At 41.6% G+C, this 20,854-nt stretch overlaps 1 protein-coding gene across 1 annotated transcript; it reads left to right on the top strand.

Moving 5' to 3' along the window:
- The first annotated feature begins 941 nt into the window (after window positions 1-941).
- LOC147800523 (uncharacterized) lies at window positions 942-4,097 on the top strand. Its single transcript, XM_087146615.1, has one exon. The coding sequence runs from the start codon at window positions 1,199-1,201 to the stop codon at window positions 1,898-1,900; it is 702 nt and encodes a 233-aa protein (XP_087002741.1). The 5' UTR covers window positions 942-1,198; the 3' UTR covers window positions 1,901-4,097.
- Window positions 4,098-20,854: the final 16,757 nt, after the last annotated feature.

The raw sequence follows: 20,854 nt of genomic DNA, 5'->3' as shown, positions 1-20,854 counted from the left end.
GCTACATTTTGGTGCTTTTCATACGCAACACATCAAAGAAGCTGGCAAAATGTTTCCAGAGAGGGGGCAGCTTACCAACCGTACAGCTGTATACGCCAATGGATAAATTTACAAGGGTCGTTGGTAAAAATTGTAAACTATAAAAGCCTATGATGGAAAGTACAGATTATCATCTCGACGTTATAAATTCATCGTTGACCAGCGCTGCATATAGTTTAAATTGGTACCATGCAGTAACTGGGGATAATTTCCCTCCAACTTGAAAAGCTTGAATTTAAGCGCTCAACTATCTAGTTTGATTGCACTGCAATTTGAAATCGAATGTTTCTGTCCGTAATTCTCTTACACACACCGAGATCGTGGCCCATCATCATGAAGAGCTATACAGTTCGTGAACTTGAGGTCATTGGTTAAATTCGAGATCAACATATCAGCATCACCTCTATCAGATACATAATGATTAAATCATTCTGACAATCAATATCGTCATGCTGCGGGTGCGCATTCAGAGATCAGGCGACGCAAGAATGAACTTTCCCCTGTCCACTAAACCAGCTTTGTTACGCGAATGGGGGTTTCTTTCCTCTTTTCCCCATGATTCATTCTATCATATTCAAGTATTAAAACTATTAAGAAGGCAAACGTTTTACAAACCTGCAGATAAGTGTCAAACCTTGAGCCTGAATTAGGTAGTATTCGACGATAATTCTCTATCAACGCGCAAAAAAAGTTCTCTAGCTGACACATCTCAGGCCAAACAAGCGCCTTGGTCAAGTCGAATTTACTGGAGCTCTGGGCGGGAGGACTACCCTGCGTGCTCCCTGTTTGATACGGATTGTGCACGCCCTCTTGTTTGCTGGTTCCCTGCTGGTATCAAGCCCCGTCGCTTCTGGGTATGATGTATAGTGGAGCGTCCTAGATATTTAAATTATTATAATGCAAGGCGTAGCATTCTTGGGGAATGCGCCATTTGAGCCAAGGACAGATTTTCACTACACGAAGTTAACAGCTTGATTGATATACACGTATCGCCTTACTGAGCATTGCTCTTTTCATGGACTCTGTCGTTCAGTGCTGGAGAAGCAGTTTACCTTGAGGTAATAGGGATTAAATGCACTGGCAAGGAGGGAAACTTAGCAGTTTGCCGCGTATATAGCTACCTTGAAGTGAAAAACAACTTTGATATTCATAGCCAACGATGGGATTGGGCATGGCGGTACGAAGATCGGCGGTGATTGTACTTTTGCAGTTGACCATACTTGTTACTATGTGCGGTGCCTGCTCTGAGCCCGTCGGCTGGCAGCCTTTGCCTATCGCATCAAGGGCTAGCGAAGACTCCGTTGACTTTGCCATCTTGGGAAACGTCACGAAGACCACACCGCCCGTTTTCGTCCGTCGGTTTGGCGCCCCCGTCTACGGTGCGGAGGTTGCAGTGGAGTGCGTGTACAAGAAGCCGTCACCCCAGCTAAAAGTCTATAACGAGGTGACTGTGGTCGGGTTCGGGGAGAGCCACGACTGCACCAGCACCAACGTGGAAGAGAACCAGCGGTATATCTTCCTACTCGCACCCTTCCAGTCTGGCTACGCTGTGGTCGAGGCCAACGCCCAGTTAGGCGCCGAGCGGGCCACTGACGACAACATGCAAGCCATGCAGTCTGCATACAGCTGCCAGGAGCCGAGCGAACCCACGACACCTCCACCTACCACCTCCCCGCTGACCACCCAACCGCTCATTACCACTACCGTGACACTTCTGCTGAGCACTAAACCCCAGACGATCGTTCCCAGCACAAACGTGGAGCCTGGTGTCAAGGACTCAAGCAAGAATGGAAGTCAAAGGGTTCACCCGAGTTACTTCATTGCTGTGTTGGCTATAATGACTACGTCTACCTTCGTGTAACCCTTCCGTGAAAGCCACGATATGGGACATTGCTATATGTTTGCCGTTAGACAGAACCATGCTTAGAAGTCAGAAAGTAAAATTACTCCCCTGTAGTTCTGAGAGATTCTCATTAAGGCCCGACTATGCTTCAGACAGACGCAAAAGCAAAGCAAAATTTAAATCATCAAACAGTTGCAGCGAAATTCGCTTGAGATGAACCATGCTGAACCTTTGCAATTTCGCAACACGGATGTTTGATTGATCTGACGTCACAAACTCGCGTTTGTGTCTACTTTCCCACGCACCTGGAGATATCTACAGTTATATATGAGTCAACTCTACAGAAAAGCGTTTACACCTTGCACCGTATTTGTCTCGAAGCCGCTTTATGCCTCGGGCAAAAGCGAAAGCGAAAGCGATGGGAATGTGACGTTGAGCGTTTGCAGCAAACTTCGCTTGGGTTGAAATGTGTTCAATATTTGTGAATTTACTTTACAATTGTTCGATCTGACGACGTCTCAAAATTGCGTTCGCGTCCACTTTCGAATTAAGAAAAGAACCAGTCTCTCCGAATCATTACCCGTGGAGACTAAAACCAGTACAGGCAAGATAATGAAATGAAACCTTTTGGACTCCAACCCTATTAATGAAAAATACAAAGCCGGAAAAGGTAAACTCGAGGCCGAGTGTGTGTTCGAAGTTTATAGGGAAAGCGAGCTTAGCATAGGTTTTCCCAGTCGAATTCGTCATCTTCAAAATCAAGTTCAATATTGTTCATTCGTATTCCAACTTTTTCTCAGCTGGTTTCTTCCGTGTTTCTTTTTCAGTGGGTAGAACCTTCAAATTTGTCGAGTAGTGTACTGTAACAAATTCTATTCAGAACTAATTTCATTCAAAACCGTCATTCGATTTCGCGTTGGGTGACTGGAATGAGAAATTCCTCCCGAATTTTACTTTCGTTTTCCTTTATGGGCAATCATGTTCACATTTTGAACCTTCAAACTGAAAAAAACTTCAAGGTAGTCAGGGTAAGAGGAACATATGCAGATGTGTAAAGAACAGAAAGGAAGTTTAGAAATAGAAAAGACGATAGAAACGTGTGACACGTATTTACTTGAATGTATATATTTTTATATATCTCAAACAAATTACACACAAAGAATACAGTGCATTTGCTAATCAAAGTGTACAAATGAAAATCTCCCTGGACCTTCATCACGGATGCTGAAAGAAAAATCCCTCAGATGCAGTTTAATGATTTGTAATTTCTTTGTTTTACACACAAGACACATACTCTATCTCCGCAAATGTGCATGTATACTAAGATATTTCGGGTTCACTTAACGATGGCTTATTTTCTTTTTTTGTCACATGTTTAAAGTAATTCTTTTTGCTTTCATTTTTCATTCTATTTTTCATTCTTTTTGGACATTTCTCAAGCAAAATACGAATTAGCAAATTAGCAACTAAACATTGATCCATCGTTATTTTTATAGAGATCCCTATCCGTGAACCAAACGTTTCCTTTTATGAAATATCTTACATAAAGTAGTAACAAGGAAAAAAAACCCAGACGATTTAATGTTAAACGAATAACGTTGCACGAATCTCACAAATACTTGCCGATTCACGAAACTGAGCGCCAAAAACATACCACAGGAGGGTCCGCGCGAGTTTGAATGCTTTTGCGTGTTTTTCCAAATTGAATGCTGATGCCCCATCACTTTTTGAATAACAACTTCGTGCAATCACATGCTCTTAGGATGAAATTGAATGATCAGTTTTACTCTTTAAATGGTGTTCTAGATGGTCAATCTATAATCTGAATGAAAGTACCTCTAATTCGTGTGCGAAGATGATGAATTCTGCCGGGAAAAAACTTGTCCTCAACTAAGCCTACCAATGTAGGAATAGCAGTTTCTGCAGCCTGCTCAGAGCCATTTTGTCTAAATCTCAGCTTTATCTCAAGCACCACGATCAAGCCGTTCCTGTAAGCTAATTGTACCAAGAATTATTCCGATATTTTATCGATTACCTAATACTTGAGTATTCATTTTCGAAATCAAATATCAGGATATGAAAATCAATTACATGAATAAAAAGGGAAACAATGAATTATTTAGTAGCACAGTTACTTTCTAAAAGTACATTATTTTCATGGAAACATGAGTAACACCCCCAATAATAAAGTCAGAAACTATACCTTTCCTTCAAATATCTCTGTTTTTGTACGTTTTATTAAAACGTCTATGTCGTTTCTACTTAATTAATACAACCAAATATTTTTGAATGGAAAGTCGACTATTCGAATACTGGTATTCAATTATCGGATTTCAGCAAGCATTAGCAGAGGCCCCATGCTCCAAATTTGCCCCCGGCCATATTGCTGTTGCATGGATAGCTGAGGGCCCTCATCTTGAGGAATTAATTCATGCATCCGACATGTGTGTGGGTGTGTGTGTGTGTGGGGGGGGATACATGTAAAATGAACCGCCATTCAGTAAAGGGGGTTATCCATTTTGTCATCATTCTTACGCTTTGTTTTACAAACTATGGAAACTCATGATTGGCTATCACAAATCTCGCGTAATTTCATGGAGAAGGAAATAGTTTTTTTCCGGGGGGAGTTGTCCGTGGGGACATGACGCTACTTTAGAGAATTGGAATTGCCACCACTTTGGAAACAGCGTGAGCATCTTTGAGCCGGGAGCTGATGGCATAACTTTTATTCAATAAAAAAAGGACATTTTGGAACAAAACCACACCCTGACTCAAAAACCTGGATTACCCCCCCCCCGGGGGATGTAGAAAGAGGTATGTTGATGAAAGAACATTGATGGCTGCTAATGTCTGCTTGACGCCTGGTTCTGTAGATGATGGTTAGCGGGTGGCTGTGAGCTGTATGGCCAAGCATAAAAAACCGCAAAATATCATATTGTTCAGGCTTCATTCGTACTTGTTTGTCGCTGGAGTCCGGGAAATGCAGCAACATAACTCCGGTAACTCTGATAGATTCTTGATACTTCGCATTCTACATTCGAATAAACATGTACCCATTTAGAATGAATAAGCATTTTAGGGGAACGACGACAACATGGTAACACTCTGAGAAGTTGTGAGCATGGTTATAATCAAGAGCCTGCCTGCCTATGAACACTTTTTACTACAATCTGGCGATTGCTTTAACGCAAGTAAAAGTAACTCCTACTACAAACAGCATACCCTCTTTCACCGCAGAGCTCATGGCCTAGCAACTTTAAATAATACAGATTCCCTACGTTGTGTATTTTTTTTTCATTGTGATGTTGGCACTAAAATGGTTTACTAAACACATTGAATGCGAAATTGGGCGAAAAATTCAACAGGACAATCTACGCCGTCTTAGACCATTGATGAAGCTCATAGCTCTGTTGCACGTGCGGGGCACAGTGGAGCAAAAAACCAATGACCACAGGTTGAAATTTCATCCCAATGTATACGGACAGGCTTTTGTTTGTGAATGTCTGTCATGTCTTAATGTAATTTTTCGTAATTGATGTAAGGGTATTTATTAGTGAGAACAGAAGAAAGCGGACTTTTTTCACTTTCGACAGCCTGGCAAAATTCATTAAGGGGGGGGGTAGAGCAAGAATTAATGATTCAATCTGGATGAGCCAACACTCCGTGATGACCCTCTAAAATTTGGGCCAAAGCGTCTAGCCTCTGAAACTGCTTTAAATACATTCTGCTTGGGGCAGCACATGTGATACCTGGTTGTCATGAGCAAATGACTCTTTGACCATTTTTGTGCATGGTTCGTTTCCTACTGCGCGTTCAAAGCACACGCATCGTCACGTAGCGCCCGTCTTATCCATCGATATGGAACCACTGAAATTCCGTGATGACGTCCAACAATAAATACTCAGATACTTTCGATGAAATGAACTGCCATGCAGCAGCGTGTCTGAGTCGATGGGTAAGACGTCACCACGAGTCAAAATATTTCACGACAAATCGACGTGCAAAAGGCAAGCATGAAAAATGAGTCTGTGGTTTGGTTGGCTGTTATTTCAGAGAAAGAATGGAACCCTCTCAGAATTTGAAAGATTTTATCAGTTAGGAGCCTGGACTTATGAAAACATCGTCCACATCGACGAGTGAAGGGGGGCGGGTGTGAAGGCATTCTGAAATTACTGGGTTAAACTTCGAAAAATCGGGGAAGGGGTTCGACACAACATTTCAATAAGAGGCACTCACAATGCATAAATATTCACGCTTTTGTTTCATAGCCTCAAAATTACGAACGAGGCACTTTTAATTTTCTGTTTGTTTTCTCTTTTGTTGCCTTGTTTTGGGGATGGGGTGGTTTTTATAAATCTGGCTGTCGGACAGTTAAAAGGTACACTTTCTGTGTTGTACCGTTATACACCAGAATTGTTTTTGGGGGGTGGGTGGGGGTAGGGTTAATGGCTTATATAACCCCCTTGCCATATAGTATGCGGAGTCATTCAGCTCCTGTTTTACGCCCGTCACCATGTCGAATTAATGAGCAGCAGCTAAGTAACGTCAGGAAATAACAACATAAACGTGTTTGGGCGCGATCGGCTGACCTGCATGATCGCCCTATTGCTCTGTGCAATTGGTCAGTCCTGCATGAAATTTCAAGCTTCAGTTCCCTTCTTTAAAACAATCTTTCACGACCATAAATTAGAAAGAAAAGACCACCGGCTGATGACAGAACACAAATTGTGGACTAAATTAACTGATCGTGCAAATATGGAACGATCGCACACATCGACCAATTGCGCCCAACATAATTGCCAGTCCTACGGCGATTAATTGTCTGAAACTTTCTAATCAGTAGTTTCTGTATTAAAGATGAGTCAAACCCAACCAGTGGGCCACACAAAAATCCAACCAAACACAGTAAATATTGCTCTGAAAAGACACCATATTAATATAAGCGCCTGAGGAACCATCCAAACACTCGTTTTCCTTTTTCCTTGTCTGTTCTGTCTTTTTGTTTGAATGAATAATACCTCCAGCTCCAAAGAAGGGCGGTACATCTTTTCTGAATTTTTAAACTACTTTTTCATATACAAAGAACTGATTTAAAACGTTTATTCAAACCTATTTCGTAATACAGGCAAAGAGCGCTTCATTTACCCGAGAGGTTGGAAAAGAAAAAAGTGTTGGATTGAGTTCGTTAATTTTCTTACTGGAATTGAAATACACCACTTAAACACTTTGTACGACAAGCAAGGAAAGGCCAATTTTTAAAATTATAATTGGGGAAATGAAGATGAAGTACTGCTTACCAAAAGATGTTAGGCGTTTTCTAGCAACTAACCAAACATCTTTTGGTGAGCACTACTTTCTTTTTTATTTTCCCGTATTTCCATTGTCACTGCTGTCTAGTTCTTATTCCTGTTCTTAATTGGCCTAACTGATAATGAGAGATTAAGCAAATACTGATATCCAAACCCTATTTTCACAACGAAAGCTCTCCTGCCATTTATTTAATATCTCATGATATCAGATGGTGTTCTAATTGCCAATAAGGTTTTGATTCTGGGGGAAATAAACTTGACGTATGACTTTAAAAAATGGAGTAAAGTCAGAATATTTTAGGGCTTCCTCGATGCAACATTCCCAGGCATACCACGACTGCAGAAGGAATTGCGATAAACCAACTTCTTTCTTGCTTATCTATCTAGAATAGATAGATAGAATTTAAGCTTTTTTGAATGGTTTAAAAATGACACCCCTTCACGTCCCTCACTGTGTGCTATCTACAACAGAAAATAATACTGAAATTAATAATAAAATTGTTACAATAAATGACCCTGTTCCACGGTCTATGAGCAATACGTATTTCTGCGCAGAAGAATAACACTTTGATTTTAATGATTTAAATCTACAAAGGCACCCTCACAAATCTACACCTACTGGCGCTAGCTTTTATTAATCGAAAATCGCTACTCCACATTTCTTCTTACCCCCACCATTTGGACCCACTAGCACTGCAGTGCTTAAGTCGAGTCCCGAACAGGCTTCCACAGCTACGGCTAGGTCTATTGTCTGCACTTCTCCGTGTATTTCTCATGGAGTGAAGACATAAACCTAGCTATCTCTACGACAACATAGATTCGGAGGAGAATCATGTCATCAATCATCAGGCCAAGGAGAATCATGAATACACATGCGCAAGGAAGACGAGATGGATGCAGTACTGCGTTTTTCATGCGTTAAACGTAATTAACTTGAGTACATCTGCGAAGTGTCTGTTCGATCAACCAGGCGACCTGAGCGCATTAAGCAATGCAGATTCCGCCCTCAACCGGTTGTTTCAGAGCTAAATTCGAGAAGCAACGTTCTTTAGCCCATTTGGCGGACACAAGAAGAGGGCGATTTTTGGTTTGGGTAAAATCTTTTTGTGTTAAAAATTGACCTACTTGCATAGTGCCCTCCTGTTGCGTCCGTCATACTTCAAATAGGCTAATTTTCCTTGATCCAGCTTCAAGGAGGTTTCAGTTTCTAAAACACAACAATTTAATGGATTGGTGGACAACGCTTTATGTCAGTCCTATAGCCTGCCAGGAGATCCAAAAGTTGGGGGGGTGGGTATAAAGGAAAAGAAACGAACAAAAGGAGGAAAGGGAATGAATATCACTACTTTGTGTGAATATGTTCTTGAATAAATTCATTCTACCATGAATGGCGCGTTATTTCGTAGGCAGATAATAAGTGCTTTGCCCACCGGAGAGAGCTTCGCAACCTTTCTTGCGACGCCTTGAGTGCATCCCTTCGAATCTAACAAATTCCTTAAAGAACATTTTCCAATTTTTAAATGTATAAAGCTCATGTGAATGAATATACCGTTCATAATTTTTTTGATCCGGACAGGCCTGTTTTGTGCACTAGACAAGAGGAAGCGGCAAAATAAGCATACTACACGGGTATCATGTACACCTTTTAAACAAGTGTATACACGTGCACATGTGCAATGCGGCATGCTTAACATTTCATGGTTTGCCCTGTGATGTCAAGGTAATCAACGCCAGCTTTACAAGTCATCAGAATCCGTTTCCGACAGGAAAATGCAAATTCGGCGGCTAGAAATACGTCACACGGTTTCAAATTATTTCATATTTTCACAATAATATATTCAGTATGGCGTACTGGCTCAAAGATAATGCACCAGCTCTTAGAGAGAAAAGACTGCCGAGTGTGGGATAGGGAGACAGCACGATGTAGAAAGCATTGGCGACTGTATGGTCTTTTTCTTCGTACAATTATTTTGAAACAAAGGGGTGTATGGGGTGTCCGTGGAAGTCTGCTGCTGTTTAAGGAAACCTGTCCATTTTTGGATACACAGGAGACATTTGACTTAGCGTACGACCGACGACTGATAGACAGGACGGACAAAATACTGAGTGACGTAACTCGCCCCCTGGGAGGTGAGTTTGACGAGCGACGAAACGAGCCAAGTAGGAGACTGCGACTGCCGATGACGAGCGTTATAAATATTCTTTCATCCCTAGGGCCATTGCTGCATGCAATTTGAAACATACGAAGGGAATAGACGAACTTTGATGAGATGTGGTATTGATGATTTTTAATGATTTGTAATGTATTAATTCTATATTTTAATTAGATTCAGTATATGTATGTTTTAGAATGCTAATTTTTGTATGTTTTTAATGAGGCTTGTACGCAGAGATGTTATTTCCTTTGGGATTAAATTAAAAAAATAACTATGAACTAACTAACTATAAATGTGGTCTCCTACCTGACACTCAGCAGTCATCTGCGGCTTCTGTAGCGTGAGCGGCGGCCACGCCCAAGCAAACCGCTTCGGCAGCCGGAGCAGATGGTAAGGAATTCTGCACACCTCTGGTCTGCGCTGGGGGTCCTGCCGGTCCTTGCGCAAGGTGAGCAGGTTGTGCAACTGCAGTGGGGCTGTGTGGAAAACTCAAATACCGTGCTGGTGGAGAATGCGCTCTATATGGTGGGAAGTACTGCCTAAGTAGGGGAGGGAGATGGAACTAGGGGCCCTAACTAGTTGGCATTGGGTATAGGAGACCCGCGGTCGGGGGTGGATCTGGGATCTTGGGTCTTGACTTACCTCGCGACAGAACTTTGGTATCGTCTGCGGAGAGGGTGCGCGGACTCATGTTGACCACGGTGTGGCTGGTGAAGGATTCCTTGGAGCGGAGATGGGGATTTGTTTGGTACCGGCTGGAAGGTACAGAACATCACATAGGGCTGGAGGGTTGAGGGCGTGAGGCAAGGGTGGACCTTGTGGTACTGATGCGGTGGCAGAGTAGGGCAAGGCTGGCTTTGTGGAGGATGGATTAGGACTTGCTTCTGCGGATAGGATCATGGAGTCTAAGTCTAAGACGATGTTAGAATCTCTGCATCTTTTCAGGAAGGTCAGATTGTTGATGTGCTTGGAGCGCTTGAGCTGTTCACTCTCCCACTGCCAACTCCAACCGACACGCTTGAGTAAGCACACACTCAGGTCATGCAGTACTGCAGGATCCAGTTCAGCATTCATTGTTCCCATCTTCACTTTTCCCGCCTCAACGCTTCATCACCGATCTTATCCCTACATGTGGACCCCTCCCTACACCATATACGCTCCACTCCCAGTCAGAATCCTACAGTCTCCTGAAGACAGAGTACACTGTTCGAAACCACACATACTCAAGAAAGAGACTGATACATGGTGCAACCGCAATCATTTTACACATCTAAAACCTAAAGTGTTGCTTGTCGCAGAAGTGGTTGCGGTAGCTTCCATAACATGTTGAAAAAAAGTTATTCTTATTTACTGTGGCATTTCTTACAGGCTGGCCATAATCCCAATTTCAGGGAAGTTAAAATCAAAAATATAAGAACAGTGTAACTTAATTTATGGCCACTTAGTTGGCCTAGGTTCAAAAGAGCAAGATACTTGCCTAATTCATTAATAGCATCACTGTCGCTTGGAAATACACAGAGAAGAACAGAGTTACCTCTTTTGCAACAAACTTCACAGCAAAAAACCTCTCATTCTGAATCATGGTCCTGTCTATGAATGATTTAATTCAATCCCGTCCTATGTTCACCCTTTTAAATCTTAGTTTAATAATTGTAGGGCTCCAATGGAAATCAGCTTCGTAGGGGTATGGAAATATTTCAGAAATGAACACATCGTCATTCAGGTGGGTTTCTGTAATGGAAAGGATTTCAGCATCGTCAAATTCAAGTACGGTTTTAATTTCAGGTACTTTATACCCTAGGCTATTTGCATTGGGTCAGATACATTTTAGATCCGTGGTATGAAATATGAAGATCACTTTTTAAAGATGCTACTCGCATTTAGAGAAATACATTTCAGGCTTTTAGGTGAATTAATACATGTACGATCTGCACCATGTTAGTTACTTGACGGACGTAACTGAGGTAGTACATCCAGTCCTAGTCCAGGTGTCGATTCTTCAGGCTTACATGTCGTCGTCGTCCATTGAAGACTTTTCTTCGTGGTGGTGGTTGATACCTTCTCTGACAACTCAACTTTTTGCTGACGCAGTGTGGTCGAGTGGATTTGAGTACATTTGAAACGATAAAACAGGGACATGGTACCTTGAAAAAAGTTGACCCTCTCATCAGACTCAGTTGCACAGTCTACAACATCTTGCCCGGGAGTTGTTGATGTACATGTACAGACTTGGGTTGATGTTCAAGCTCATCTAGGTCCTCCATCGTCATAACCGTCTGCACGCACCTGTCAATCATAGTTGGCAATGAGGTGTGGAGGTAGTCATGATCCATGGGTTGTGGAATCTCGATACAGCAAAGGGTCTCCATTGCTGCTTTGAATTTGAACAAAAATTTGCACTTGCATGGTTAGGGATTATTAAAACCGTTAACGGCACAAATGCCTGTACTTATTATCTGATATTTAAAAAGGCAGTTTTGTAGGGTGGAACTTACACGAGTTACTCACACTACACAATGACATGTTAATGTCCAACTTTAAACATGATCAAGGGAATGCTCTTTTTTTTTTTTTAGCTTTTAGCATGTTTAGGAATAGGCCTATTACATGTTTAGACAATTTCAAAAGGACACTAATATCCAATGTCAGGCATGTCTGGTCTCGTAACTCTTGACGAAGCACTAACTGTCTGTTGGAATTGTAAACCGTGATCCAGACATGGGGTTACTTCATGGTCGCCTGTCGTACGCCTGATGTGTCATGAAGCCCCTGGCCCTATCTTGCCAGGTGAAGTTTCTGCAGCGCACATGTGGTTCTTTTTGGTTGGCTGTCCCCAATTATTCCATTCAAAGTATTTCGGGTCACACTTTTCCATACATGTCTATGCCATCCTTATCAAAATGTCTGCTGCAAAGTCTTGATCGTTTAGTGATATTTAGTTTGTCAACCACAGTTCTGTCCTTGCTCTTACCTTTACGTTTTATCAGCTTCTTCCATCTTGCGACGGCAGCAGCATTTCGTGGCCAGGCCATTTAACCCACCGTATATCTTTCATCCGCGGGTATTTCTGAATGTTTTTCAGTTTGTATGTGTGTGCTTCACATTTGGAGGATTCAGAAAAATAAGCCATTCGTGACCACGAAAAAAACCTTGAAAAGGCGCACGATGGCGCTGACGCCACGATCCGCTGTCGACTTTTTCCCATCATGCATCTCGTAATTTGGCCTTTCCCCGCTGTTCTCTTGGTGGTGCACCGAATTGTGAATCGCCCATATTATGCCTGCACTATAGCCAACATCGAACCGGAGGTGATTCTGGGCATCGAATACCTGTCCAAATACCACTGCGAGAGGCTCTGGGGCGACAATGTGGTCATTACCAATGGGAAGTCAGTTCCACTGGAAGAGTGCAAGCCTCAGCCTATGGCGGCAAAGGTGCAAGTGACAAAGAACATAGTAGTGCCAGCCAGACATAAGGCTATCAAATCTGCTCAGCCCAAGGCGGTGGGGGTGGTTTATCCAAGCTTGGATGCAACGGACAGTTGTCAAGTTGCGGTTACCACCAGATTGGTTGACACAAACGTGCCGGTGAGGGTCATTAATCCACCGACCCGTGACGGTCTATAAGGGGGTCAACTAGCGTTGTTCTCACCAGCAGTTGACTTTGACGTGGTCGAACTTGAGGGGGGACAGCCCAGAGTCGCCCAGCTTTGCCATTCGGCCAATCCTGGGCAGAGGAAAGGAGCCGAAGAGGAAGTGCCATTTCATTTGCAGGACATCTTAGATCGAGCAGCTGCGGGCCTAGCTGAAGTCCAGCGCTCCAGGCTGGCAGAGCTTTCTCCAAGTTTTCGGAGGCATTCACTGGTCCACACGGCAAGCATGGGCGGACTAATTTGGTCCAGCGTAAAATCAATACGGGGACCACGGCTCCTATGCGACAACCACCGAGGAGGTTACTGCTCCATAAACGGTTGGAGGCAGACGAACAGGTGGAACAAATGTCGCAGCAGGTGTAGCCCGTGGCCCGTGGGCCTCACCAGTGGTGCTCTTCAGGAAGAGGGACGTCTTTGTTCGCTTTTGCTTGGACTACTGGAAGACCAACAAGGTGACACTAAATGATGCCTATGCCATTCCTGGGATCAAGGACAACTTAGACGCTTTGAGCTGGGCGAGGTGGTTTAGCACGCTGGACTTGGCCAGTGGTTATTGGCAGGTCGGCATGGACAAGGAGGACCGGGAGAGGACAGCTTTCGGAATGCAGAACGAGCTCTACCAGTTCCCTGTGATGCCTTTCGGACTCTGTAATGCCCTCGCGACCTTCGAGCGCCTGTGGATTGCAGTGGCAGATGGCAGTTGTCTACTTGGACGACGTCATAGGTTGGGGAGCAGACTTCGAGGAGCACTATCACTGGGATGAGACTCAGGCCAAAGAAGTGTGACCTTTTCAGGACGGAAGTGTCCTTTCTGGGTCACGTGGTGTCGGCTGAGGGGGGTACGAACAGACAAAGAAAAAGTTACTGTCATCAGAAATTGGCCGCGACCAGCGAACGTGACGCAGGTCCAGAGTTTCCTGGGTCTTGCGTCTTACTATTAGCGCTTTATCGCGGACTTTGCCGCAATCGTTCGTCCTCTCCACGCCCTCAACAACAAGAGTAAGAAGGCTTTCACCTTGCCAGTTGACTGTCAGTCGGCGTTTGAGCACCTCAAAGACGCACTGGCTACGGCACCGGTGTTGTGCTACCCTGGAACGGAACACTGCTACATTCTGGACACAGACGCTAGCCACTGCACCGTCGGCACAGTGTTGTCACAGGAGGGAGACGATGGGGAGAGTGTGATTGCCTACGGCAGCCGTATCTTGTAAAAGACCGAACGCAACCACTGTACCCCTCGGAGAAAGTTGCTGCCCGTAGTCCACTCTGACCATTACTTCAAGCACTATCTCTTTGGGAAACGGTTCCTACACCGGATCAATCAAGGGTCCTTGCGATGGCTATTCAACTTTAGTGAGCCTAAGGGACAGACTACCCGGTGGATCCAGAGATTCAGGTGTGTCAGATATTCTCCTACTGCAAATATTGTTATGAAATTTACAAGAATGAAGAGCCTAAAATGTGCCCTTTAATTAAGTTTACACCACGATGGATTTTTAGACCTTTTATGTTCGAATATGTGCTCTCTCAAATGACACAAAGAGTGCAAGATTTAGCTAATTGTGAGAACTTTTATGCTCCAATAAGCATTCTCTGTGCGAGTACAAGACCCAGTGTACCGCAAAGTCAGAATTACGGAAAAATATAAAGCTTTGTGACAAGAGCTCGCACTTCCTTTTGCGGATATTTCCCTAACTACTGCAAATATGGATACGAAACGTATATGAATAGATAAAGAACCATGTGACCTTTCAGATGACAAAATATTGCAAGATTTGGATAATTTGTAGACCGTTTATGGTCGAATATCTTAAGCATACTTTCTGTTGGAAAAGGACCTACATAGCACAGACAAAGCCAGAATTCCTAAAAATAGAAGGCAGTTGCACAAAAACCCTTACTTCCTTGTGCAGATTTCTCCCCAACTACTGCAAACATGGTATTGAAACTTACATGAATAGATAGAGGAACATGTGCCCTTTCGGAAGACACCACGATTGCAAGATGTAGCTAATTTGGGGAACATTTATGCTCCAATAAGCATTCTCTGTGCCAGTACAAGACCTGGTATACCGCAAAGTCAGAATTACGAAAAAATATAAAGCAGTCAGCCATGAACTCGCAGATGCTTTTGCAGATATTTCCCTGACTACTGAAAATATGGGTACCAAAAGTATTTGAATAGATAGAGGACCGTGTGACCTTTCAGATGACAAAATATTGCAAGATTTAGATAATTTTTAGACCGTTTATGATCGAATATCTGAAGCATTCTCTGTGCGGGAAAAGGACTGCTATACCGCAGACAAAGCCAGAATTACGAAAAATAGAAGGCAGTTGGACAAAAACTCTTACTTCCTTTTGCGGATTTCTCCCTAACTACTGCAAATATGGTATTGAAACTTACATGAATAGATAGAGGAACATGTGCCCTTTCGGATGACACGAGCACTGCAAGATTTAGCTAATTTGGAGAACATTTATGCTCCAGTGAGCATTCTCTGTGCCAGTACAAGACCTGTTATACCGCAAAGGAAGAATTACGGAAACATGTAAATCAGTCAGCCATGAACTTGCAGTTGCTTTTGCAGATGTTTCCCTAACTACTTCAAATATGGATACGAAACGTATATCAATAGATAGAGGACCATGTGACCTTTCAGATGAAACCAAGATTGCAAGATTTTGATTATTTTGAGACCGTTTATGCTTGATTATATGAAGCATTCTCAGTGCGGGAAGGACAGCTAAACCGCAGACAATGCCAGAATTCCGAAAAATAGAAGGCAGTTGCACAAAAACTCGTACATCCTTTTGCAGATTTCTCCCTAACTACTACAAATATGGTGTTGAAACTTACATGAATAGATAGAGGAACATGTGCCCTTTCTCTAGACACCACGATTGCAAGATTTAACTAATTTGGAGAACATGTATGCTCCATTAAGCATTCTCTGTGCCAGTACAAGACCCAGTATACAGCAAAGTCAGAATTACGGAAAAATGTAAAGCAGTCAGCCATGAACTCGCAGTTGCTTTTGGAGACATTTCCCAAACTACTGCAAATATGGATACCAAACTTATATGAATAGATGAAGGACCATGTGACCTTTCAGATGACACCAGTATTGCAAGATTTATATTATTTTTAGACGGTTTATGGTCGAATATATGAAGCATTCTTTGGGCTGGAAAAGGACCTGCATAGCGCACACAAAGCCAGAATTCCGAAAAATAGAAGGCAGTTGGACAAAAACTTTTACTTCCTTTTGCAGATTTCTCCCTAACTACTGCAAATATGGTATTGAAACTTACATGAATAGATAGAGGAACATGTGTCCTTTCGGAAGACACCACAATTACAAGATTTAGCTAATTTGGAGAACATTTATGCTCCAATAAGCATTCTCTGTGCCAGTACAAGACCCGGCATTCCGCAAAGTCAGAATGACGGAAAAAATATAAAGAAGTCAGCAAAGAACTCCCAGTTGCTTTTGACGATATTTCCCTAACCACTGCAAATATGGATACCAAACATATATGACCAGATAAAGGACTCTGTGACCTTTCAGATGACACCAATATTGCAAGATATAGATTATTTTTAGACCGTTTATGCTTGATAATATGAAGACTTCTTCGGGCATGAAAGGACCGCTATAGCGCAGACAAAGCCAGAATTCCGAAAAATAGAAGGCAGTTGCAAAAAAACTTCCTTTTGCAGATTTCTCCCTAACTACAGCAAATATGGTACTGAAACTTACATGAATAGATAGAGGAACATGTGCCCTTTCCGATAACAAAATATTGCAAGATTTAGATTATTTTGAGACCGTTTATGCTTGATTATATGAAGTATTCTCAGTGCAGGAAGGACCGCTATACCGCAGACAAAGCCAGAATTAAAAAAAATAGAAGGCAGTTGCACAAAAAGTCGTACCTTCTTTTGCAGATTTCTCCCTAACTACCACAAATATGGTATTGAAACTTACATGAATAGATAGAGGAACATGTACCCTTTTGGAAGACATCACAAGTAGAAGATTTAGCTAATTTGGAGAACGTTTATGTTCTAGTAAGCACTCTCTGTGCCAGTACAAGACCCGTTATACCGCAAAGTCAGAATGACGGAAAATATAAATCAGTCAGCTATGAGCTCGCACTTCCTTTTGCAAATATTTCCCTAACTACTGCAAATATGGATACCAAACCTTTATGAACAGATAGAGGACTATGTGAGCTTTCAGATGACACCCATATTGCATATATATTAGACCGTTTATGGTTGAATATATGAAGCATTCTTTGGGCGGGAAAGGACCAGTATAGTGCAGACAAAGTCAGAATTCCGAAAATTAGAAGGCAGTTGGACAAAAACTCGTACTTCCTTTTGCAGATTTTTGACTAACTACTGCAAATATGGTGTTGAACCTTACATGAATAGATAGAGGAACATGTTCCCTTTCGGATGTTAAAAAGATTGCAAGATTTAGCTAATTTACATCAGTGGAGAGAGGAGCATTCCACCTGTCAGATGCAACGAAAATGGCCAGATTTGGACAATTGTCAAGTCTTTAAGGATCCGATAGAGGAAGCCAACTTTAGTGGAAACTACGACGATAATGTGTAGTCGAAGCCGGAATTCCAAACAAATAGCAAGCACCAGAACCTCCTTTCAAAGATATCTCCCTAACTAAAGCGAATATGGATATGAAACTTACATCAATGAAAAGAAAAACATTTGACCTTTTAGATACAACCAAGATGGGGAGATTTGGAAAATTTTCAGGTCTTTTAAGATCCGATATATGGTGACATGTTTGGCGAAAAACTAGACTAATAATGCTTTGCAGCAGCGGGAATTCAAGAAAAATAGCAAGCACCAGAAACTTCTTTCAAAGATATCTTTCTAACCAAAACGAATATGGATATGAAACTTACATCAATGGAAAGAGGAACATTCGACCTTCAAATCCAACAAAGACGGCCAGACTTGGACAGTTGTCAGGTCTTTTAAGATCCGATATAGGAAGACATGTTTGTCGAAAACTAGACCAATAATATGTAGTAGAAGCGGGAATTCCAGAAAAATAGCAAGCACCATAACCGTCTTTCCAAGATATCTCCCTAACCAAAACGAATATGGATACGAATCTTACATCAACGGAAAGAGGAACATTCAATCTTTTAGATGCAACCAAGGTGGCCAGATTTGGACAATTTTCAGGTCTTTTAAGATCCAATATAGGGAGACATGTTTGGCAAATAACTAGACCAATAATCTGTAGTAGAAGCGGCAATTTAAGAAAATCAGCAAGACCAGAACCTTCTTTCAAAGATATTTCCCTAACCAAAATGGATATGGATATGAAACTTACATCAATGGAAAGATATCCATTTAACATTGTAGATGCAACCAAGATGGCCAGATTTGGACAATTGAAAGGTCTTTTAAGATCCGATATAGGGAGACATGTTTGTCGAAAACTAGACCAATAATGTGTAGTAGAAGCGGCAATTCCAGAAAAATAGCAAGAACCATAACCGTCTTTCAAAGATATCTCCCTAATTAGAACGAATATGGATACGAATCTTACATCAATGGAAAGAGGAACATTCGACCTTTCAGATGCAACCAAGATGGCCAGACTTGGACAACTCTCATATCTTTTATGATCCGATAGAGGAAGCAAACTTTGGTGGAAACTAGACCAATAATGTGTAGTTGAAGCGCAAATTCCAGAAAAATATCAAGCAACAGAACCTTCTTTCAAATATTTCTCCCAAACCAAAACGAATATGGATATGAAACTTACCTTGGACCTTTTAAATGCAACCAAGATGGCCAGATTTGGACAATTTTCATATCTTTTAAGATCCAATATTTCGAGCCATCTTTGGGGGAAACTAGACCAATAATGTGTAGTCGAAGCGGGAATTCAAGAAAAATATCAAGCAACAGAACCTTCTTTCAACGATATATCAATAACCAAAATGAATATGGATATGAAACTTACATCAATGGAGAGAGGAACATTCGACCTTTCAGATGCAACCAAAATGGCCAGTTTTGGACAATTTTCATATCTTTTATGATCCGATAGAGGAAGCCGACTTTGGTGGAAACTACACCAATAATGTGTAGTCGAAAGGGAATTCCAGAAAAATCGCAACAAAAGAGAATCTTATTTCAAAGGTCTCTCTTTAATCCAAACGAAAATGGATATAAAACTTATATCAATGGAAAGAAGAACCTTTGACCTTCCAAATGCAACAAAGATGACCAGATTTGGAGACTTTGCAGGTCTTTTAAGATCCAATATTTCGAGCCAACTTCGGGGAAAACTAGACCAATAATGTGTAGTCGAATCAGAAATGTAAGACAAATAGCAAGCACCAGAATCTTCTTTCAAAGATATTTCCTTAACCAAAATGAATATGGATATGAAACTTACATCAATGGAAAGAGAACTATTTAACATTTTAGATGCAACCAAGATGGCCAGATTTGGACAATTGTCAGGTCTTTTAAGATCCGATATAGGGAGACATGTTTGTCGAAAACTAGAACAATAATGTGTAGTAGAAGCGGCAATTCCAGAAAAATAGCAAGAATCATAACTGTCTTTCAAAGATATCTCCCTAATTAGAACGATTGCGGATACGAATCATACATCAATTGAAAGAGGAACATTCGACCTTTCAGATGCAACCAAGATGGCCAGATTTGGACAAATTTCATATCTTTTATGATCCGATAGAGGAAGCCAACTTTAGTGGAAACTAGACCAATAATGTGTAGTCGAAGCGGAAATTCCAGACAAATAGCAAGCACCAGAACCTCCTTTCAAAGATATCTCCCTAACTAAAGCGAATATGGATATGAAACTTACATCAACGGAATGAGATCCATTTAACATTGTAGATGCAACCAAGATGGCCAGATTTGGACAATTGAAAGGTCTTTTAAGATCCGATATAGGGAGACATGTTTGTCGAAAACTAGGCCAATAATGTGTAGTAGAAGCGGCAATTCCAGAAAAAATAGCAAGAACCATAACCGTCTTTCAAAGATATCTCCCTAATTAGAACGAATATGGATACGAATCTTACATCAATGGAAAGAGGAACATTCGACCTTTCAGATGCAACCAAGATGGCCAGACTTGGACAACTCTCATATCTTTTATGATCCGATAGAGGAAGCAAACTTTGGTGGAAACTAGACCAATAATGTGTAGTTGAAGCGCAAATTCCAGAAAAATATCAAGCAACAGAACCTTCTTTCAAATATTTCTCCCAAACCAAAACGAATATGGATATGAAACTTACCTTGGACCTTTTAAATGCAACCAAGATGGCCAGATTTGGACAATTTTCATATCTTTTAAGATCCAATATTTCGAGAAAACTTTGGGGGAAACTAGACCAAAAATGTGTAGTCGAAGAGGGAATTCCAGAAAAATATCAAGCAACAGAACCTTCTTTTAAAGATATCTCCCTAACCAAAATGAATATGGATATGAAACTTACATCAATGGAGAGAGGAACATTCGACCTTTCAGATGCAACCAAAATGGCCAGATTTGGACAAATTTCATATCTTTTATGATCCCAAAGAGGAAGCCAACTTTCGTGGAAACTAGACCAATAATGTGTAGTCGAAAGGGAATTCCAGAAAAATCGCAACAAAACAGAATCTTATTTCAAAGGTCTCTCTTTAATCCAAACGAAAATGGATATAAAACTTACATCAATGGAAAGAAGAACCTTCGACCTTTCAAATGCAACAAAGATGACCAGATTTGGACAACTTGCAGGCCTTTTAAGATCCAATATTTCGAGCCAACTTTGG

This window comes from Acanthaster planci, linkage group LG01 (genome assembly GCF_054643075.1).
Source record: "Acanthaster planci isolate LZ-2023a linkage group LG01, COTS_SCS, whole genome shotgun sequence".
NCBI classification, from domain to species: domain Eukaryota; kingdom Metazoa; phylum Echinodermata; class Asteroidea; order Valvatida; family Acanthasteridae; genus Acanthaster; species Acanthaster planci.
The sequence above is the reverse complement of the archived record's forward strand: the minus strand, read 5'-3'. Positions and strand labels throughout refer to the sequence as shown.

What these genes read in the sequence shown, in the direction of transcription:
- LOC147800523 (XM_087146615.1), top strand. Translation starts at nt 1,199, where the DNA reads ATGGGATTGGGCATGGCGGTACGAAGATCGGCGGTGATTGTACTTTTG.